Source organism: Microtus oregoni, unplaced genomic scaffold (genome assembly GCF_018167655.1).
Source record: "Microtus oregoni isolate MIOR12 unplaced genomic scaffold, Mior012 000015F_ref0000493, whole genome shotgun sequence".
Classification (NCBI taxonomy): domain Eukaryota; kingdom Metazoa; phylum Chordata; class Mammalia; order Rodentia; family Cricetidae; genus Microtus; species Microtus oregoni.
In genome coordinates, this window is record NW_024543074.1 from 38,467,967 (window position 1) to 38,491,263 (window position 23,297).

The 23,297-nt window shown below is 45.1% G+C and overlaps 1 protein-coding gene across 8 annotated transcripts in view; it reads right to left on the bottom strand.

The window, feature by feature from the left end:
- Window positions 1–23,297, bottom strand: part of LOC121456268 (myosin phosphatase Rho interacting protein) — a 130,063-nt gene that overhangs the window by 50,857 nt on the left and 55,909 nt on the right. For all 8 annotated transcript variants that reach the window (XM_041664263.1, XM_041664264.1, XM_041664266.1 and 5 more), the window contains exons 4-5: window positions 4,512–4,663; window positions 2,053–2,137 (exon numbers count right to left, since the gene is read on the bottom strand). In XM_041664263.1, coding sequence (XP_041520197.1) covers window positions 2,053–2,137; window positions 4,512–4,663 — 237 coding nt within the window. The remainder of the gene's footprint in view (window positions 1–2,052; window positions 2,138–4,511; window positions 4,664–23,297) is intronic.

Consider the following 23,297-nt stretch of genomic DNA (forward strand, 5'->3'; position numbering starts at 1 on the left):
AAGAAAAAAGGGAGTAAGCTCCTCCTTGAGGGGTACCTTTTTCTACTTCTCTGGCATGAAAATGGAAGAGGGGCCAGAGTGAGTTGGAAGGAAGGGTCCTGCTTTGAAATAGAGGGCAGCTGAGACCCTACAGAAACCAAGAATCCTAGGGAAGGAAGGACAGGGAATGTTCAACATATCCAGATACAGAGCAAGGGCATCACCCAGGTCTTTGCCAAAGGCCTAGAGCCTTGGCAGGGAATTGGGGGGGGGGGGCAGAAAAGAGAACCACTCTCCCAAGTTCCATGTGGGCAACAGACCTGGGGAGAGCTAGGGGACTCTTCCTATGGCCATGCCTTTGGGGGACTCCTGTTTCCCTCTCCTCTAGGCCTTCTCTTCAGGAGCATATATATGATGGCCATCACCTCTTTAGGAACGAACTGAAGTTAGTTAGACACAGTGGAAACCAAGGCTTCCAGTTCTCAGTGGTCTAAACAAAAACTCTTCTAGGCTTGTGCAGGTCCATGGGAGAGAGGAGGAAAAAGAGCTTCATGCTCACCCACAGAACCATAAGGGCCACACAAATGCCTATGGCAGCAGACTGTGTATGTGTGTGAGGTGTACCCAGAAACTTCAATCCAAATGCAGTCCTTGTCTCTCTCCTGAGGCCAACCAGAGGTCAGTTGTAGAGAAGGGGAGAGGCAGTGCAGTGCCATAACACTGATAGAGGAGACTGGGAACTCAGTGCCCGGGCTCTGAGGCATATCCTCAGGGAAGGGGTGACTTCCCTGTCTTGGGATCATAGGACTCTTTCTACTTGCTAGAGAGTTGGAGTCTAGTCACAGGGCAGCATCACTTGGAAGGGACAAAGTTGTGGGGGAGGGGAAACATCTAAATTTCTAGCCTGACCCAAGTTGTCTCCTGTACATGGGGAGTTACCTTATTTGGAGGCAGAAGCTCTGTGCTGCAGTGTTTCCAAGGCATCACCATGGAAACAAGGCGTAACCCTAACCACTGTTATTCAGCCAGGACTTGGGGGATTTGAGCATTAACTGCTGCTCCATAGCAGAAGGCTCTACTTTCAGTTTCCCGGAAACTGACTGCATGTTTTCATTTCTCTGATTACATGTTTTAATGACTACTAGTTAGGGGCATTGCTCTTCAGAGAAGGCTGGCTTAGGTGCCCTTTGGGCATCTTTGGTAAAGATGATATGCAGGATGGATGGTGGTCAATGGAGGGCAGGCCCGAGTTGTACCCTGCTAGGAAGAGAAACTGTCCACAACAGTCCTAGGGATGTGGGGACCAGGCCAGCCTCTCTTTGCTTCCACAGGACCCTGGCTTTTGTGATGCCCAGAAGACCTGTCTTGCTCATTCTCAGGACTAGCTTAATTTATCTAATGTAGGTCAAAACCCTGGTGAGGGCAACATTTGGTACAGAGGGAAAAAGATGAACACTAAGTAACTACAACCACCCTAGTCAAAGGCCCTTGCTGGAAATTCATAATGGTGATTTTACCCTTCCAGAGCCCAAGGGTGTGGTGAGCACAGCAAGAATGGGGGCTCTTCTGCCCATGAGCCCAGAATACCAGTTAGGAAGAGGGAGGGAATGAGAAAGGGGTGGGACAGTGGGAGGAAGGGAAGGACTCTCCCAGGGAAGGACCTAGCTCTGGTCACAGTCAAAGCAGGGACTCTCCTGGGCTCACCTTCCTTGTTGCTTAGCCTTCTATCTACAGGGACACTTCTTTCCTTTGTGGCAGAAGAATAGACCACTCTGCCCTTCCCAGAGGTTGACAGGATGGGCAGGGGAAGGGTCACAAGCTAAGCTGCTATTGCTTGGTATTTGCCGGCTGGCCTGAAACTTCCTGAAGACAGCCCAGGACATTCTAGCAGGCTATTCTGCTTAGTGATTTAGAGAGGATGACATATGGCCTATGACTCCTAAAGTATAGGCAGGAGGGAGGAGGTGGCATGCAAGTTGTGATCACCTCAGCCCTAGCCAGACCTTTCCCCATTCTCTTGCCCTCACTTCTTCCCAGGCCCAGCTCCACTAGGGGACAGGCCAACCAGCCTACCTGTGCGGTGGGTGGCTCTACTTTCCGTTTCTTCTTCTGGTTCTGCTTGTTGGTTCTGGGATACACCATGAGCATCTCTAGCCACCTGCAAAGAAGAAAGGAGAAATAGCACCAGGTAAATCCCTGGCTTTTAGGATCCATGTCTCCAGGCCTTGCTGTAGTGGTAGAGACCTCCATCCCTTAGGTGCCCTTTTTGGAGAGACCTATTCAGTGGTCTCAGTAGTAACACTGAGCAGGTTACCCCAAATCAGAGGGCAGAAGTTGGGTGAGACTCTATCACAGAGCAAGCCAGGTAAAGTACAGGCTGTATGAGGATTAGGCCAGACAATGACCCTATTCCACGGCCACCATGGGCTCAAAGCAAGAAGACGTCTCTATTCTGACAAAGAGGCAGGGTCCATCAAAGGTATTACGGAATGGAGGGACATCAGTGTTCCATTACTGACCCTATTCTCAGGACCTAGTCTCAACTTTAAAATATCCTTCCAGATTTGGATTTGGCAAGTGCACTGCTGAGCAAGGGACAGAGCTGTCAGGGCTGAGGCATAATGGAACTGGTCTACATTCCTATATTTCCCTTCTTCCTACCATGTAAAACAAAACAACAAAACAAGGTCTTGCTACATAGCCCAGATTGTTGGGCTGTCCTGGAACTCCTGACCCTCTTCTTGCCTTAGTATCCCAAATCTGGAATTTCAGGTGTCTGCTGCCATACTCAGCAACATGTGACTCTGTCAAGGAAGCCCAGTGGGATGTACCCAACATACTCAGACATGTTAGAAATGTGAAGAACAATCCAGTGAAGAGATGGGGATCAGTTAGTGACATGAGGTTGGTGGGTACCAAGTTTCTCCAGTTCCCAAAGGCAGAGCTAGGTCAGTAAGAATGAGAGAGTGGGCAGAGCTGATGGCAGGGCAGGGAGTAAAGCATCCTAGCCTCTGGGTGAGCCAGAAAGCAAACACGAGCCCCAATCAATCCTCTGGAGAAGCTGTGTCAGTATGGTCCCAGCAGCCTGGAAGTCACTCATGGCATGAGAGAACTAGAGAATGAACCACCCACTTCCTTCAGCAAATCTCGGGGGAAAAAGGCAGGGAAGAAGGCTGAGTAGGTGGTAGATGTCTCTGCTTTCCCCCCTCCAATTTGGTGAAAGTATCTTCTCCTTAGGAACTGGTTTTGATGTGACCAGAGCATGTAGGCCAATGGGGCCTGGAGTACAGAGATGAACAGCCATGGCAGCCTTGGCGAGGGAATCGCCATTAGAGACAGAGAAAATGAGGGAAGGCACTTGCTCTTGGAACATTTGTGTCATGCCTGACTTCTATGGGTACCAAAGATTCCAGCAAGTGGCCAAGACTACAGAAGCTGCTGCTTGGGTCAGAAGAGGGCTTTCAGGAAGGAGAGGAGAGAAAGAGCTTCGGGTGGCCTGCTATAACTATGGCCATGACACAGACCTACCAATAAGCTGTGAATCGTGGGGAGAATTAGTCAGCATACACAATTCTGAAACTACAGGCTGCTTGGTGGCACCTTGTTCAGTTAATGATCATCAATAACCATGTCTACCTAGTAGGCTACCATGGTACATGCTGACAAAAGAAGACAACAGAGGAATGACCAAGGAGAGTGTCTCAGAGTAAAGCCAGGACCCCAAGATAGTTCTCAAAGGGATCAGTCAGACAGATGCTAAACATCACCTCTCTGAACCACATGGCATCAGTAACCCAGTTCCAGATACTCCCAGCCTGTCCTGAAAAACTTCAGACTTCCTTTTCAATCCCAAATGCCACTGGGGTCTTCCTTAGATCCAAGCCCAGGAGGGTGAGCATCCCTAGGAAAACTCACTTGGGACAGGTGTGCTGGATCAGGCCAGGTAGACAGAAGGTCACTCACACCTGACTGCTCTCCTGCTTCTGACCATCTGATTCCTTGACATAGAGCAAAGGTTCATCAGAAGCCCCTGGAATCCTTAAATCTGATGTTCTGGGTCTAATTCAGGAAGACACACAAAGCACTCCTCCACTGTCCGCAGAAGCTTGAAAAGGAGAATTCTTAGTCACCCAGCAGAGAATATCCCTTGACTAGTACTGGCTGACTTCCTGAACAGCCTCACTAGAGATACAGCCCATGTTAAAGGAAGGCAGTTTTCCCAGTGAGGTCCTCACTCCCTCTACCCTGTGCTACAGTCTGTTCCTTTCGACCCCAGATTGACTTCTTCCAAAGGTTTGACATACCTGTCCTCTTTCAGCCTTATAGGATGATGGGGTTCATCACTGAGAAAATACATGCATGTGCATCACCTGGAGTTTTCAGTGCTACATAGGATGTGTGAGGGGTGTGTGTGGTGGTGGTGGTGGTGGGCACCAACCAGTGAAGAATTCTGAAGAACACTTAGCAGCCCCGGAATCTGGAGAATTGAGTGGACAAGCAGACAGTGCTTCTTGTGGGTCTGGACAACTTACCCACTGATGATCTCCTTGGTCTCTGCCCTGATAAAATGTTCCTTGTCGGGCGTCAGAATGCAGAGGGAGAACTTCTGCCCAGTGCGGGCCTCCCCATCCACCACATCTGTGCACTGGTTCATGTTGATGGTGCCCTGAGGGAGGGTGGTAGGCTGCAAGTACAAAACAAGTTATTCAAAAGAGGTAGTGTCAAGTTCCATAGCCACCAGAAGTCCTTCAGTCCTTGGCCCTCAAGTACTATTTCCTATCCACCCATCCACGGTGGGGAAGACCAAGTTGGACGTTTTTAGAGGATACCTAGTTGGATTTCACCTCCTATTTAGAGAGCAGTGTCCTGGCTTGCACTGGAGGAGGAGTAGGACGGTGAGAGAATGGCTCAGTGAAGACTGCTGGGGAGAACAGGAGGCTAAGATCCTAGTCTCAGATTCAATACCAAGGTGAGTTTTTTTTTTGTTTTGTTTTGTTTTTTGTTTTTTAAGATATAAGGAGGTGAACAGAAGAGAGCCACATCCCTGAGCCCTAGCTCTGAGGCTGGGAAATAGACCCAAAGACCCACACCTAAACACGCCATGGCTTTAAGGAGCCCTACATAGACTTCTTGAAGGGCTAGGGATAGACACATGCACAGACAGACACACAAATGCACAGTTAAGACACCAAAATAAAACTAAAATCAGAAAAGGAAGGTGTTGAGAGAATCCCACTGAAGTGAAGGGCTGGTGAGAGGTCTCCATAAAGAAACCAGAACTGTTAGCCTCACAAGGCCCCCAAACACAGATGTTCTGGGAAGGCAGACAGGGTGCTATGTATCCTATCATGCCCATTTTTTACATTGCCAGATCCTATAGGCTGTCAGTCTGTTCCAGAAGCCACAGGTGGGTAGGCTTTGGGGTAGACAGCAACTTCCCCAAGGCCTACTACTTGAAGGGCTTCCTTTCTTACCACTAAGTGTATGGAGCAGCAGTTGGTCTGCCTTCCTCTACAGCTCTATGGGATCCATTTTTACCAAGATCCTGCTGACTAAGGCTAAGGGGGTGAGGCCTTGTCTGAGAGCAGGGAATGAGGCCGGGTACCCACACTGAGCTCAGAACCACCAACCCATGAATTACATCTGTCAAGTGTGTGTTAGGCAGGCTCTTTCCAGTTAAGGTCATCAGAATGATCCAAGAGTTTCTAATTTGCTTGATGTAGACTCAGGGAGTGTGTGTGTGTGTGTGTGTGTGTGTGTGTGTGTGTGTAAGACACACACCATGATGACAGGGATGACACAGTACCAGAATAGAGGGATTTTACCCACACAAGGTTCATGATAGCCTTCCCATGGCTGGAAGTTGGATCCCCTAACTGGTGAGCCTTTGAGCTCAAGAGCACATACCCTCAGGAAGGGTATATTAAGAGGGCCCAGCCCAGCTCTGCAACAGAGGCAGTCCTGCAACCCCAGCAGGGCTTCTTGGCGACCAGTGGACAGAGATAGCAGTCTAATACCCAGTCTTGCCTAGATTCAGAGCCTGGTCTTCCTGGATGGGGAGACCCAGGATAGGGTCCTAATTTTCCTCGCCTTTTCTTTCCAGTGCCAGTCCTTCTAGTCCACATCAGTTTTAATCATTGGCCCTCTTTAGTATGCTTCATAAACCTGGTTTGGTTAAATTGTGCTTTAAGAATTCTTCATCCCTGCACAAGGCACACCGTATTTCTGAGAAGGAAGAAAAAAAAAACTAATGCTATGGGTATTGGGAAGACAGAATGACAGCTGTGCAGAGAGCTAGGGGGTGGTCAGATAGAAAGAACTGCAAGAGATGCCTCTTCTGCCCTGATGCTGGAACTCCATTCCAGTCCTTGAGATTAAAGTACTGACAGTCAAGGTCAGATGTGGTGGTCTTAATCACAGCACTTGGGAAGCAGAGGCAGGTGGATCTCTGTGAATTCGAGGCTAGCCTGGTCTACAAAGCAACTTCCAGGACAGCCAGGACTGTTACACAGAGAAACCCTGTCTCAAACAAAACAAAACAACAACAACACTCCAACAACACAGCAATGGGCATGATAGATTTCAGATCTATGTCAATAGAGTATGAAATATGACAATATATCATGCAAGTGATATGTGGGGATGATAAAACATATCAACAAAAATCTTGTTATTTCTTTCTCAAGAGATTGGCCACTAGGCCATTCAAGGATTCAGTGTCACCAAACTGCTCAGGTCCCTACAGTCCTACATCCCCCTCTTGCACAGCAACAATCTGTACTAGACACTTGACCATGAGCCAAAGACCCTAACTTAGAGCTGAGTATCGCCATGGTCTAACCTTTTAACCTTTCTACCTCCCGGGCCTCAGCTCTATTTTCTTTAGAAAGGGTTACAAAATGGTCCATAGAAGGTAAAAACAGCCAGGTAGGCACGTAAGTCAGCACACATCTGTAATCCCAGCACCTGGGAGGCAGAGGCAAGAGGACTGATGAAAGTCTAAGGACAACCGGGCTAGCCAGGGCTGAAAGAATGACATAAACTAGGATAGGACAGGAGGAAATTAGCATTCACTTTTAACTAGTGTATTTGATGCCTCTCCCACTGCCCCCTTATCAGAAGTGTGTGTGTGGGGGAATTACTGGATCCTGACATATACACAACTAGGAACAATCAGAGAATACTATAGAAGGAAGGGGTAGCTATGGTTCTAGAGCCCAATCCACTCACAGGGCTTTCAATGAGATGGGAAGAAACTGTTCCAAAATTAAATTCTCTCGTTTATAGCCAACTTCTTTTTAATGGAGCTTTACTAAAAATTAATTTATAGGACACAACTTACCTGTTTACAGAGTATAGTTCAATGACTATTCAGCATTTACAGAACTGTACAATACTCACCCCTATAAACCTCAGGCCATTAGCCATCATTTTCCTCTGTCTCCCTCCAACTTCTCTGCCTCTGAAGAATTATTCCTCCAATATTTTATACAAACAGAACCACATGGTGTGCAACCCTTTGTGTCTGGAAGCTCCTTCCTTACCCACACTCTGAAGGTTCAAAAACCACCTTTTTGCCCAGGCTGAATAGCCATCTACCATGTAGATGGACCCCATTTGCTTTTTCACTTTACCACTGATAGAAATCTGGGTTGTTTCCATTTAGAACTGCTGTGAACAATATTGCTGAACACTCATGTTCACATGTTTGAATGGCCACATACTTTTACTGCTCTCATGTAGATAGCTAAATGTAGAATTGCTTGGTCAAATGGAAACTGTATGTTTAACTCTTTCAAACGCAATAGACTATTTTCTGAAGTGGTTGAATCACTTGACTATCAGCTGTGAAAAGCTCTGGAATTATACAAACAAAAACCTCCCCTCTAACCCCTTGGGTGTAGTGTGCCACAATATGCATGGTGTCAGCCCTTACCTTCCACTTTTTTGAGACCGGTCTCTTTATTGTTTACCACTGCATGAACAAAGGAAGCTAACACTCAAGTTTTTAGGGATTCCTATGTTCCGCTTCCCATTTCATCCTTAGAGTGATGGATGTATACTGTGGCACGCCCAGTTCAATGTGGATTCTGGGGATCTGAACTCAAGCCCGCACACTTGTGGGGCAAGTGCTCTATCCACTGGACCATCTACCTCACTACACATTAACTTCCCCCACTTTAACTGGCCTTCTTTTTAATGGGAGTAGCATAAATGGCAGCCTAATAAAGGTATTATGAAAGCTACTTTTTTCAAGTTTTTACATTTATTTATTATGTGTGTGTGTGCACACAGTACAAGTGTGGAGGCCAGAGAACAAGCTTTAGGAGTTGGTTCTTCCCTTCTACTGTGTGATCCTTGGGACTGAATTCAGGTTTACCTCATTTGAGCCAACTTGTGACTCTCACTTTTATTTTTAAAATTAGTTTACAAAATAATAGGTTTCCATCTGGGGTTTTGACACCTAGTTCATTTTTATTGATTCTCACTCCCCACACTCACCCCCTCTCTCTGCCTCACCCACCACTGTGGCTGTCTGGCCTCTATTATTAATCCTTCTACTTTGCTCTATTATTTTTTTCTCTTATTCTTCTCCCTTAAAGACTCTCTCTTTCCCCTAGTCTTTTTAGTTCCCTAGCCTTTGCCCACATGTCTCCCACATGACTACACATATTTAACAGCCAGAGCTAGGATCTGTACATAGGAGATAATCTTGTGGAATCGTCTTTTTGAGCAGGGATTACCTCACTTAAGCAATGTTTTTCGGTTCCATCCATTTTCCTGAAAATTTCATAATCTTATTTTTCTTATTACTCCTCAATAAAATTCTATTGTATACATGTATCACAACTATTCTGAGACTCCATCTTACTCTGGGGTAAGAATGGTAACCAAGAAAATGACAATAAGTACTGGTGAGGATATGGAGAAGGAGGGACTCTTAACTCAGTGATGGGAGTGTGAGTAAGTGCAGCCACTGCAGAAATGTGGAGGCTTCTAAAAAAAAGAAACCACAGAACTCCCTTATGTCCAGCTATCCCACTTGTAGGCTAGGGAGGTGCCCAAAGAATGTCTTTTACTACAGAGACATCTGCATGCTCACATCTATCCCTGCTCCTTTTACCCTAGCAAGGAGAGAAAATTGGTCTTAACTTTTTGTTTTATTTTGTTTTGTTTTTTGAGACAGGATTTCTCTGTGCAGCTCTGGCTGTCCTGGAACTCACTATGTAGATCAGGCTGGTCTTGAACTCAGAGATCCGCCTGTCTCTGCCTACTGTGTGCTGGGATTAAAGGCATGTGCCACAACCGCCCAGCTGGCCTTAACTTTTATAAGTATATTTATCAGGTAATTTTAACCACTGCTATTGGGCAGCAGGTCAGGTAAGAAAACAGCTCTCAAAAAAAAAAAAAAAAAGAAAGAAAACAGCTCTCTGCAACTCAACACTGACAGTGGAAGGAAGGAGCAATCACCAGAGTCATAGCAGCACTACACTTGTTGCCTTCTTTTGGCATGCAGGCCACTGTATTCATAATAATAAAAATAATAAAAAAAAGAGAAACTGATTAGTGGTGAATGCTTAACTAACATAAACAAAGCCCTGTGCCCCATCCACAGCACCACACAAAGCCAGGCACTGGTGGGACAGGCCTGTAACCCAAACACTCCATTTCCCACGGCATTATTTACAACAGCAGAGAAGCAGAAGCAGTGCTACTGCCCACTGATGAACTGATAAACAAGATGTAGAACATGCATACACAGGAGTATTTAGCTATAAAATGAGAAATGAGGTTAAGTTCTGATGTGTGTTAAAATCGGGATAAATCCTGAGTGAAATCAGCTAATCACAAAAATGACACACACTGTAATAATACTTAAATAAGGAGCTTAGTAAGTTAGATTCATAGAAATTTTAAGTAGAACGGGAATAGCTAAGGGCTAAAGGAGAATAATAGCATATTAGTGTTTAATGGTGTCTGTTTCACTTTGGAAAGAGGTCTGGAGCACATGGTAGTGATGGCTGCACAGCAGTCTGAGTGTGCTCAACGTCGCAGAACCAGCAAGTAAGAACAGCTGAAGTGTTAACTTCTGTGATGCATACTTGGATGAACACACACATATGTTAAGTGTGCGCGCGTATACACACACAGCCTAGACCAATTCAGAGTCCCTAAATGTAAACAACAATAAACACAGTTGGAGTAGAAACGGACTAAGAAGTGTGACTTGCTGCTACGGCTACCACACCCTTATGTAGAAGTGGCAATTCTGCAGATGGAGCTGGACAGAGCGATGTGAAATCTGGCCGACTCTGGTTTTAGTTCTGGTGGCCTTGCAGAGACCCTTCCAGTAGATTCAGAATACAGGCTGCCACAACTGGGCATGGCATTATTCTTCCACTCACCCTGACTTCTAGGGGCAATAGCAGCTGACATATGAACCACTGTTTCTGGATTGTGGTAATCCTAGGTCAAACCACACACAAATTTGCTCTATCTGAGATCTGAGCCTTTCAACACAGCTAGGATCACAGAGATCAGCATGTGGCCTATTTCCTGGAGCGAGATGCCAAAGCTCTTAACACAACCCGGAAAACACCCATCTCCTTCCCACCAGCTTCTGGCAGTATAGTCTCCGCATAACCACACAGACTCTGGCTGCAAAGATAGCCCTTGGCACATGATATTAAGGAACTGGTTTTGTAAACATGGATTAAATAAATGGTCACCTGTCTGAATGTCATTTGCATTTGCTAGCTAGTGGCCTGTTCCCATATCACTAATTTCAAAAGGATCCACTGGATGTGATGCCAGGAGCCACACTGAAGAGTAAGCCACAGTACCTGCCATAGGTTTCACAGTGCAGAGGGGAAGAGGGCACACATAGCTGAATTAAGTGTTAAGACAAAGGTGTGAAAACAGCCATGGAGTCAAAGAGGCCAAACATGAGGAAGCCAAAAGTCTTCAGGATGATAGTGACATAGGGGTTATTAGTTTATGAAGTCCTATGAAGAGGTAAGCTCCAAGAGCACAAGAGCAGAGGGACAGATGAGCAAGTACATTCACCAAGAGCCTTTCCATAAACATGCTGTATCTCCGTAACTGTGAAATAGCATCATCTCCACTACAGGTAAAAAAAGTCACTGGGTGAAGTAAAGCAGTATGCCAAAGTTGATGCTGGCAACTAGTGCTAAGAATATAGCAATGAACTAAACAACAAGAGCTCTGATCCTCGGAGGCTGAACTGGGGGATGAGTCAGGCATATAGACCAAGTATGGCAGAGGTTCTACAGGACAGGGAGGGACAGTCTGGTCTATTACATGTTCTTGGAATAAGCCTCACAAGCAAGCAGAACAGGGTCAGGAGGGAGCAGCATAAGCTAAAGAGAATGAGCAGTCATAGTAGGACTCTCACCTAAGCTTGGAGAAGCAGGAAGATAGGGAGGCAGGTCATGCAGGCTTTCAAGAAGCAGCATACTCCATAAAAATACCAGCAGATGATTCATCCCTCTCAATCCTGCAGCTCTGAGATGATAAGGACTAACAAGGATGGCAGCTCACATCCTGCCCTACTGGAATATGTGTTTCTCTTGAGCCACCCACAGCCAGGTCTCCCATGACAGACGCAGAAGAGGTCCTAGTATGTGGGTTTCATTTCGGGGTGTCCCTCCCTACAGTCTAGGCCCCTGCCAATCCTTTAAGGAGCCTCTTTTTCTAGCCTATGCTGGAAGCTACATCTAGAGCAATCTCTTTCCTCTGAATCTCTGGTACTGCTTTTTTTCTTTTTATTATGTTTTAACTTTTAAAAGTTATAATGATAATATAGAATTTCTATATACTCATTACCCAGGTGACTCTGTTATCAACGACTTTCACCAGGGTGGTGCATTTGTTGCAAGTAGCCAACCAATACTGAAACCAAATTAATAGACACTCATGCAACTGAGTCTTCTGAGTTTTCTCCTAGTGTTCTTTTTCTGTTCTAAGACCACAGCACACCATATTGTCATGAAATCTTAGGCTTTTCTCGGCTGTGATAGGTTTCTCAAACGTTCCTTATTTTTTATGATCTTGACAGTTTTAGGAAGTACTAGCCACATTTTTTTTTTTTTAGAATATGCCTCAATTTGGGTATATCTGTTGTTCTCACAGCTAGACTATAGTTCTGGATCTTAAGAAGGAGAGCCACCAAGGTAAAGCTGAGTATGTCTTGTGGTAAACAAACCATTGCCCAGATCTGGAAGAATATCACTACATACTACATGGTCTGCTTGGTGAGGAGGGGGAGTGATGATGCTCCCTCTAAGAGGAGAAATCTGCATGGGTTATTTGAAATTCTTTTGCACAGTTTTCCTTCTTTTCCCCTATTTATTTATCAACCATTAAATTATATATGCATGGACTTACAGATATTTAACTTATACTCTAGATTAAAATCAAATGCTAAATTACTTATTTTGTTGCTCACATTATTCCAGCTTTGGCTACAGGAGCTTTTCCAGTGGCTCCTTTGTGGTACCAGAGCACTTCCTCATTCTGAAGGACAAGGGGCTCCAGGCTGATGTAGGACAACCTCTGCCCAGCTCTGGATCAGCCCCTTATCCAGAGCCAGGCGCCTATCCTGGAGAGAGACATTAAAAACCCCCGGCAAGTGGTGGGTATTCTTATTGCTCATAGGGTATCCAGGCTTTTAGGCTTCTTGGCTGCCCATGAAGGAAATGTACATGCTGCTAGAATCCAAGCACAATCCCATCTGCCACTCTGTGTCTTTGCTGATGTTTGTGTCTGGCTAAGCACACTGAGCTCTTCAATACTACACCACTACTACATGGCCTACTCTTTCCTTTGGGCTCCAACACTACTTCTCACCAACTACTATCCAGTTGCTTACTAAACGGTTCAGGACCAGTTTGTGTGCACTGAGACGAACCTCTCTAAGAAAGAATTATGTGCCACAGGTACCACACTCCTGTCTTGGAGTCTCCAGGTACCCTTCTAGTTATATCACCATCCAGAATCTCCTTCAGTGAACTACCAAAGAGCCTGCACCTGTCCATATATGTCTAAGAGTTCAAAGGAGCATGGGAGTATCACTGGGTAAAAAATGTGATACCTTTTAGTATGAGTTTCTGAGACCTTTCCAAGATATATGGATGAAAGACAAAAACGGAGAGTAGCAAGAGAGATGAATTAGTGAGTTCTATTACCGTGACAAAATACCTGAGAAAATCTACTTGAAGGAGGAAATTTTTATTTTGATTCATGGGTCACAAATTCAAGGGTTTCAAAATATATGGTCTTGTGTCTTGACTGCCTGAAGTGAGGCAAAAACCATCATGATGCATGGAAAGAGGAAATGAATGGGGGGGAAATGAATGAAAGGGAGCAAAGGACCTGCTCCCTTTACCTAGATCTTGTATCTTTAAAGTTTCTATCAACTCTAAGAGATTATCAAATCCTGAACTTAGTAATAAGTGAGCCCTTGCTATCAACCAAGCACTTAGCACATGGTCTTGGGGAAGCAGTTCAGATTCAGACCACACTATGCAGTTTCAAGATTAGGATAGGTAAAAGGGAGAACTGATTGGAGGAAGGCAGAGGCTGGCTGGTGTCACCCCAAGCTTGAAGAAGATGGTTTACTAAGTCAAGCTATATGCACATAGCTCAGCATTTGATGAATGACAAAATCAGCCAGAAATGAAAACAGAAGCCTTGTGCTCAGAGACTGCTTCCCATTTCCTGGGTTAGGACTGGGCCATCAGGAGGGTAAAAGCTTCCTATGGTGCCTCTGAAACCCAGCTGAGGCTGGAGCCACTGCCTCAGAACTTTTGAGACACTGGCCTCAACTTGCTACCACAGCTGGCTCTTTCTTAGGCCTGTCATCCAGCTGTTTGGAGTCACTCACATCTTTTGTCTGGGTCCAAGATGACCTGACAAAACAAACATGGATTGAGAATTTGAGACAGAACACAGCTGCACAGAGCTGACAGGTTGTGGATAATGAAATGGCTTCACAAAGATCTTGGACCAGCAGCCCTAAAGCACCTGCCAGCCACAACAACAAAATGAAGCTTGAACCTAAGGAATGGGGGGAGGAAGGGATACAGGTACAGTATCTTTCTTGAAGAAGGCATGACACCACTTAGTGAAGAACCAGAGAAACAGAGAGAGACAACAGGCGTATCAGGCAACTGCTCCATCGATATGACAGCAGCCCCTTTCAAAGATGTGTGACAGAAGTGACGTGGACAGAACTGTGTGTTATGAGAGGGGACAAAGTCTGAAAATAGTGTCTCTTTGCCAGCCACTCAGTAACAAGGATACCTAACTGAAGACTAGGCTCTAAACTGGTCTGCTTGGTGCAAGAATCTGGTTGACATAGATCATTTGTAGACTGGTACACCTAGCTCACAAAAACTCCTTCCTGCCAACCACTAGAGATCATGTGCCACACTTTGACATTAGGGGGCAACCTCAGAGCAGGCTTAGCTGGATCCACATAAGCTAAAAGCTCAAAGGAATTCAAACACCCTTTGAAAATCCCCCAAATTTCAAAGTAACTAGAAAGCAAGAAACACAAGCTCAAAATACAGCAGAAATCATAGGCCTTTTAGGCCTAACCTTGTTAAACACACAAAGAGGACAGAGGGCCTAGGTAGAAAGTCCATCAGAACACAGCCAGGCTATGATCCTTTAGCTCTGTCCTTTGCCTGTACTAGGGAAACCTGATATGAAACTCACATCCTCTCACCCATTTACTTGCTCAGTAAACAATGGAATGTTGAGTACCTGTACTGTATCCAGACTGGCAGGGGTTAAGGAACATGACATTAGAACACTGTCCCACCTAGATAAACCACCTGGAGGAGATACCAGGTTTCCAGCTTAGGTATTGGCTCTTTAGGCCTGTTCTGCTGGAAGTGTCACTTAGTGCCTAATGATGAGTGCACTTTTCTCAATGTATCAATTCAGTAAATGTTTCTAGGCTAAGGGCAGTTGTGCACATCTGTCATTCAGGTGTGGGAGGTTGAGGTAGGACTATGAGTTCAAGGTTACACAGTGAGAATGTCACAATTTTTTAAATATATTTATTTATTATGTATACAATATTCTGTCTGTGTGTATGCCCATACGCCAGAAGAGGGCACCAGACCTCATTACAGATGGTTGTGAGCCAACATGTGGTTGCTGGGAATTGAACTCAGGACCTTTGGAGGAGCAGGTAGTGCTCTTAACCTCTGAGCCATCGCCAGCCCAGTCACAAATTTTTAAATAGTAAAAAGGCTGGCTGAGCGTGTGGCTTTGCCTAGTGTATTTATTGCCCTGAATTTAATCTCCAGCACTGTAAAAGTAAATGAATGAATGAACGAATAAAAACATTTCTTGAGTTTGTTTTGTTTTTCAAGACAGGGTTTCTCTGTATAACAGTCCTGGCTGTCCTGGAATTTACTTTGTAGACCAAGTTGGCCTCGAACTCACAAAGATCTGACTGCTTCTGCCTCCCAAGTGCTGGTATTAAAGGTGTGTGCCACCACAGCTTGGCTTGTGTTAGAATTCTTTTTACTTATTTCTTTTTTTGAGAGGAGAGTGTTTGAGACAGGGCTTCTCTGTAGCTTTGGAGCCTGTCCTGGAAACTCACTCTGTAGACCAGGTTGGCCTTGAACACACAGAGATCCACCTGCCTCTGCCTCCCAAGTGCTGGGATTAAAGGTGTACGCCACCACCACAGGGCTTTGTTTTTAAAACAAAGATTTCTAAAAGGCCTTAGCAGAAGTCCTATCTGCAATGAGAATGACTGTTTTAAAGATTAAAACACTAAAGTGAACTGAAAGGAAGTCCTGCCCAGGCCACAGAGTTAGCACTGTGTCCCTGGGGCAATCCCACATTCTGTATTTTTTCTTTGTAGGGTTTCAACTGACCAGAAATTGAGTTTCTCATGCCTGAGCCTCCAACCCAGACACAAACAAGAGACTGTCCTTGCCTTCTTTTTGCTTCTTGTGTAGGCCTCACTCAGGAGCAGGTGCCCACACCTGGAGAAGGAGACTCTCAACACAAAAGGCTGCTGTGGCTTCCATGGGCCACAGTAGCCCCTCTCAGAGCCAAGAGCAACCACAACTGAGCAAGTTTCCCTTAAAGCAGAATTAACAAGTGCCACAATGGGTCCCAGGCTAGGCTTGGGAAATGCTGCTACTTATGCGAGCAAAGATTCAGCTCAGCAAAACTCCATGGCCACAACCTGTGTGATGTGTTTTACTAGTACATCTAGAAAGTGCTGCCTATGTGTAACATGCTAAACATAGATAACCAAGGAATGTTAACACAGAACCATGGTTGTGGAGGCTGTCCCTCTGCTCTCTAGACTTTAGTTTCTCTCATCTATAAGATGAGTATACTGAGGCCTACTTCAGAAAGACTAACATGAATTTAATATGAATGTGTACAGAATATTTAAGGTGCAACAAATGCTATGTAACTATCAGAAAAATAAATAAATACAGTCTTCAGTAGCATGCTAGGCTTCCTCACAGAGGTTAAAAAGCTTGCTCAGCCACCAGGAAAATGTAAATGAGAACTACAGTGAGGACTGACACAGGCCAAACACATTGGACAAGGATATGCCCAGACAAGACCTCATACTCTGCTGGTCAGAATGAGAACTGCGGTAGCCACTGTGGGAAAGTGTGGTGGCTCCTCCAAAGGCTAAATACCAATGACTCTATGACCCAGCAGCACAACTGTTAGACATACATTCAATAAAACAGAAAAACATGTCCACACAAAAATCTGTAATGTGACTGCTCACAATAGCTTGATTTATAGGTGCCCAAGGGTGGGATCACAGATATCCATCAAAAGATGACTAGATAAGCAAAATATGGGACATCTACACAATGGACTGTTTTTCAGCATTAAAAATAAGTTTTAGCTGGGTGTGGTAACACATGCTTTTAATTGCTGCATTTGGAAGGCAGAAGCAGATAGAGCTGTAGACCATCATGGTCTACAGATTGAGATCCAGGTTAGCCAGATTAGAGGGAAAGAGGGAGAAAAGGAGAGAGAGAGAAAGCTAGTACTGAGGGTGAACAGGGAGTTGAATTACTAAAAGGCACAGGGTTTTCTTTGTAATGATGAAATATTTTTAAATTGAATGACAGTTACAAACATACTACTTGTACATATACTAAATAAACTAAAAAATCATGTGTTTACTTTAAATCCATTTAAAGTTGTGTGAATCAAATTTCAAGAAAATTAACAACAACAACAACAAAACCAAACCCTTTTACCACCCAGGTCATACACAGAGCAGAGTGCTGAGTTGGGCCATGTGGTGAAAGCCCTTTCTGCCTGCTAGACTGCCGCTACCTCTCCTCATCCCTCAGGAACTAGGTATGGTGGTTTTCATGTCTCTGATATGTCCATGGATCAGAATGTAAAAGAATTCACACAGCCTGTGCAAAAACAATGATTGCTTGCTTGCTTGCTTGAATTCTACTGCTTGCCATCTACTCTTGTGCATGTACATATGTGTTTCCGCACTGTATTGCACTGCATTAGCAGTGGAGCTCCCAGTCTGACTTGATGAGTCAGTGCAACTTCACTGAAGACACCAGCCTACAGGTTTTATGAAGGCACTCCTCCTACAGGTGGAACCTTGGACCCATTTTCTCTTCTGTGAAAGTATAATTTTGCTCCCATTTAGGTAATGAGGAACACACACACACACACACACACACACACACACACACACACGAGCGTCAGGGACACACAGGTGGCAATTCCCACTACCTTATTCCACAGACAGACCATATGATTCTGATGCTGGACCTACCCCCAACTTCTTTCTAAGTCCTTGTCTCCCCTAATCCAATCTACCTGTGGCTCTCTAAAGCAATGCACACCTCCATAGTGCCAACTCAGCCAGACTGCATCTGGTACATAATACAATGGTTGTAAGACTTTCTTTCCTTCTATATGTATCCTATTTCCCAACAGAATCATCTACTCCTGGGGGTCGGAGAAGGTCCTCCTGCTTGCTAGGTCCTTTCTGCAGAGCTGAAACTCAGCAGATGCTTAGACCTCTGAATAAATAACAGAAAAGAGCTTTTCCACTCTAGAAGTCAAGGCCCTGGGTGCTCCTTTCACAGATCTGTGAGAATGCATGCCACACACAAGTGGCTAAAAAGAACACATCAGACAGAAAGGCCCATTGGAAACCACTTAAAGGACAGCGATATGAAGGGGATGGAGAAGGACAGCAATGACCTCTGTTTCATGAAAAACTGATCTGTTGTGCTACAGTATGAACTTCAACATTTCTATGCAAAAAGAGAAGGCTAGGTTGAGGATGAAAGTAGGAAAAAAAAGGGTAATAAACCCCAGCAAGTCTTCAATTAGGTAGCTTACAGGTTCCCATAACCACATGCAGAGCAGCCAAATACCCATGAATGACTGCACCACAGCCTGAGCATCTTTCTAAGCAGTGTTTAGGGGCCAGGACTTCTGTGGCCAGGGCTCAGGACAGGGGAGGGTCAAGTGACAAGCTACCAGGTATATAAGCTAGTGAAACCAGAAAGACAACACCAAGTGTGGTCTCCTTAGTACCACACTAGTGAGATTAATGAAGCATCAATTACAACCTCCTTCCTGGCTCCACACTAGTAAGACCAGTGAGGCAAGCGCACACAAAGGCCTCCTCTCTAGCATTATACTTGCCAGCAATTTTATCCCAGGTTTCTTTCAAAAGTGTATCCAGTCTACCCTTAAAGACCAGGGCCAGGCAAGACAGTGATTTAGCTCACAACTACCTGAAGTAAATAACCAATTCATAGCCCATGATCTGTTCCATCATACCTCCTCAGGGAGATAATACCTGAGGGGTGGAAAAAGTGTTCAGGCTATATCTGGAGGTAACATGCCAGGTCTTCTACCCTGTGAACAGCTGAGTTACTGACATGTATCACTGCAACTACATCTGCTCAATACACAGTATCAGTTCAGACACAGAAAATGGGCATGGCCACAAGAAATTATAAAGGAAGCTTAAGTACAGAGTAGCCGGCCGGACTGAGGAGGCTGGAAGAAGAGTTGTATCCTGCTGTTAGTCCAGAATAGCCCACCACAAAGGGAACTAGGTATCCAACCTAATGTGGCCGACAGGTCTAGACACTCTGAAATGAAAACAGAGTTCTCTGGAATAAGTGCATATTCCAGGGTCAATTACAGGACTACATCGCCTAAAAGGGGAATTGAACTACCATAAGCTACAGAAGTCAGGTTCTAGAAGCTAAAATTCTCTTCAGCCTTTGATCCTTCAAATCCTATATTCGGAACTCTACTCTTAAATAATATAAACAAATAGGGAGCTATATGCATAACTGGAGTCCTTGCTGTTGCCTACACTACTATCAAATGTTTCTGAAGACTTTTATCCTTTAAATAAATGAACAGTATTTTTAGTTAGATGTAACATTGCTGAACCCTTAAATTATTTCCTCACCAGTGAGCAGGTGTTCATGAACTCCAGGCAAGGGAAGAAACTACCTTGCAAGGGACAAAGGCTTTCTTTTTGTCCAATGGCCGAGCAAGCATAGAAAGCAGGACACCCTGATGGTGTCCTTCTCTTCTCCGTTTCTTCAGATGAATGCTCAAAAACAGGAAGGAGGGCTCTGCTGCGTTCTGGTTTTCTGTCCACACTTTCACCCGCTCTTTTTACAGTCTTCCCAGTGCAGACGAGAAAAGATGGGTGTAGTGAGTTACAGAGGCACCTCAGGGTGAGCTGACAGCAAGCACAACCAGAACTTAAGCCCTACACATCAACTCATCTATTTTCTGACGACTGCCTGAAGGCAAACTAATTCAACTAATTTTGTTTTGGTTGACTCCACAAGTAGAGAAAGCCCAGCCTAGAGTAAACAAGAAGACTGCTCTCCTGTCCCAGGTACCCCGTGGTCTCTCTAAGACCTCTTCCTCCAGCCAAACTGGCTTAGGAGCTTGTTTTATCTATCTATCTATCTATCTATCTATCTATCTATCTATCTATCTATCATGTATACAGCATTCTGCCTCCATGTAAGGATGTACACCAGAGGAGGGCGCCAGATCTCATTACAGATGGTTGTCAGCCACCATATGGTTGCTGGGAATCGAACTCAGGACCTCTGGAAGAGCAGCCAGTGCTCTTAACCACTGAGCCATCTCTCCAGCCCCCTGGCTTAGGAGTTTGAAGATGCCAGCAAGACACTCTGAATCCTTTTGGAATGGGAGATGCTGACTTCCACGGTCACCCATGTCTGTATCCACTTATTGGTCCCCTGCCCAGGACCCTTAAGTTCCTAGGAAGAATCAACTCACAGCTACCAAGAACCACCCAGAGAGGGCACACTGCCCTAAATGATAGGTGTCTACGCTGATCTCTACTATTGTGACAAGCTGGCACAGGATGGAAATGTGACACCTACAAGGATTTTCCTTTTGATTTGACTGAAAAATTGAACCAAAGACCAAACAGCAGCAGACTTTCTGGATAACTGATCTTCTCTTATTTTCATGTCTTAAAAACATGTATGATAAATACCTTGACTTTATAATTGGGCAAAATGACAAAAAGTTTTTTGTGCTTCTGCCCTCCTATACACAACTACTCCAAATCCAATAGTTTGTCTTTTTTTTCTTCCTTAAATGCCCTACATTTTAGAGGTAGGTATGCTTTGCTTCACTTTGCAAAAGCTAAGCAGCAATATTAAAAGTTAAAAAAAAAAAGCAAAACCAGAGGAAAGGGAAACAATTTTTTTTTTATTCTTTAGAAAGAAACATTTGGAAGTTTGCTGAGTGCATTTAGGGATGTCTTATTCTCTTCTTCACCCCAAATCTCTGCTGGATCCTGAGGGTCTGGCCTGCAAGGAAAAGGGAGAGCAGCCAGTGGCTTTCAACTACCAGCTGAATACAGCTCTTCGGAGTTCCCATGTGCAGAGCTCCCACATGCAGTGCTGTGCTTCTAACATGGATATTTTTAGATTCCAAATGGGTTGAAAATGAAAAGAAATGCTGCATAGTCACCTTACTGGGAAGCTCCTTTGTCCTGCTCTTATTCTAGTTCCTCTCTGTACAGCCCCTCTGAGGGGAAGGGAGCAGACCCAGCAGACCCTTGTGCTTTCTTCCTCCCTTGGGCCCTTCTTCCGCTGTGCTTCTGGAGAATCTGTGGGCCTCACCCACTTGTCTGTCTCATAAAGAGCTGGGAAACATGGAGATAAATAAAGCCTCAATTAGGCAGGAGGCCAATGCTAGGAGGTGGGGGTTGGGAAGAGCGGTGTCTGAAGCTCTATCCCAATCCAGAAATGCCTGAGAAAGCGCCCAGGGCCACAAGCAACTTTGAAGTTGGACGCTTCCCACAGCCCCCTTTGGCCTGTGCTGACCAGGCGTGGTCAGAGGCTGGGCGCCACGCCATTCCCACATACAGCTCTTCTAGGCAGCCTGGACTGGTGCACAGGCCCTAGCTCCCTTCACCATCCCACATATATAAGAAGGAAGGAGTCTGGGCTCTGCCTCTCCATTCCCTTCCCAGAGAAGAAGGGACTATAGAGTGTGGACTTGTCCCCAGCAGGGATGGCTTCAGAAGCTGTGGTGGCCCTTCAGGCCCAACAAAGGCAGTTCTTTCCCTTTCAACTTTGGAAACTCAGTGTTCTTATTTATTCCTTTCTGAACTTGGAAAGAACAATGAGAAGGAGATCTTGTTTCTTCCCCTAAGTCTTGTGTTGGGGGAGAGCAACAGTATAGGAAGGGAGGAGACTGGGCCAGCAAAAGCTCACAGATATTTTTAGAGACATGGGAATTAAGTAAGCAGGGACCTTCTGTGGCCTGGAACAGTTTTGTTTCCATCCTAATTCCAAAAGGCAAACGGGTGGTGGAGAAGTCAGTGGCTGAAGGAGGAGGAGACAGGGAGATTCTGGAGGGTAAGAGATGGGTGTCACTCTCTTATCACTTGTGCTGGCCTACTCTATTTCCCTTTACCAACAGATGGTGACTAGCCTGTGTACCTGCACCCAGCTCCCCCTTTTTCAGCCTCAGAGCAAGGGGCAGGGGTAAAGACCTTTTGAGGTCCACTGCTGATTCTGACAGTGGGAGAGAGGCCAGATCTAAAATAAGGTTTTTCAGTTATCTGCAGGCTTCTACTAACTCAGGTCTTGAAGATCACAAACATGGTACTCAATCTTTTGGAGGCTTTACTCAAAAAGCCTCTCACGATAGCCTGGGGTAGTGACTCCTAAGTTTGGGATAGGATAGAGAGAAATGGAAAAGGGTGAGGCCAGGGTAACTCAGTCAGTCAGCTGACACACGTCATGCTACTGGAGCTCAAAAATGCTCATCTCCACACCAGCATCCCTACATCCAAGAATGGTCTCTGAGGCCTATACTAAAAACAAACAAACAAAAAAAAAAACGAAAAATTGAAATCATGGAATAGTGATCAAAGACAGACAGTACTTAGAAGGATGAAACAGAAAACTGCTGAACAGAAGTTTTTCTTTAAAAATAACCATGTTATATACTTAAATCTTATTTTTTTTAGCCTTAGGAAAAGTATACTACTACATGTACCCTAACAGTTTACACAAACCCTTGAACTGACTGTTACCTCCAGGTGACAAGCAACTTTTGTTTTCTGCTTCCCAAAACTTTCACGTGAACTGATCTTACTTCTGTCTCCAGGGGAAGCCCTACTTCTTAAGCCTCACTGCTCTGGCAGTACCACCTTCTGCATGGAACACTGGCCCTGCTGAGAAGCCTCCATCTTCACAGCCCAGACTACTCTTCATCTGTTTCTACCAGGGATGCTGCTGAGCTTACTAGCTGTGTGACTGGCTCCTGCCACAGGTAAAGAGGGCAAATGTGTCTTCCCTACCCACCTCTCACAGCTCACACATCTCAAGGCAGCTGACTGTTTTTCTGGCTAGACTGAGTTCCTGGAAAGCAAGGACCCTTTTTCCATCTTTATTTTCCAAACTTTTAAGCTTCAAGGCACATAGCAAAGCAGCACCATATGAAAGAACAAGTCCAATGGTTTCCCAAGGCTATAGACAGAGCCTTCAGGAAAACAGAGAAGAAAAAAAAGGACACCAATGCTCCATAGCCCTGGAATGAGGACAGGTCTAAGCCTCAGGTCTCCGCTGTTATTTCTCAAAGTTATTGGAGTATCAGTAGCAGAACCTGTCCAGGCCACCACAAGGGTATTATTGTTGGTCCCAAGTAGGTGAATAGGTCCTTTAGTAAAGGGCTCATTCATTAGAAGAGATTAGATAAACTCCCTCTTCTAACAG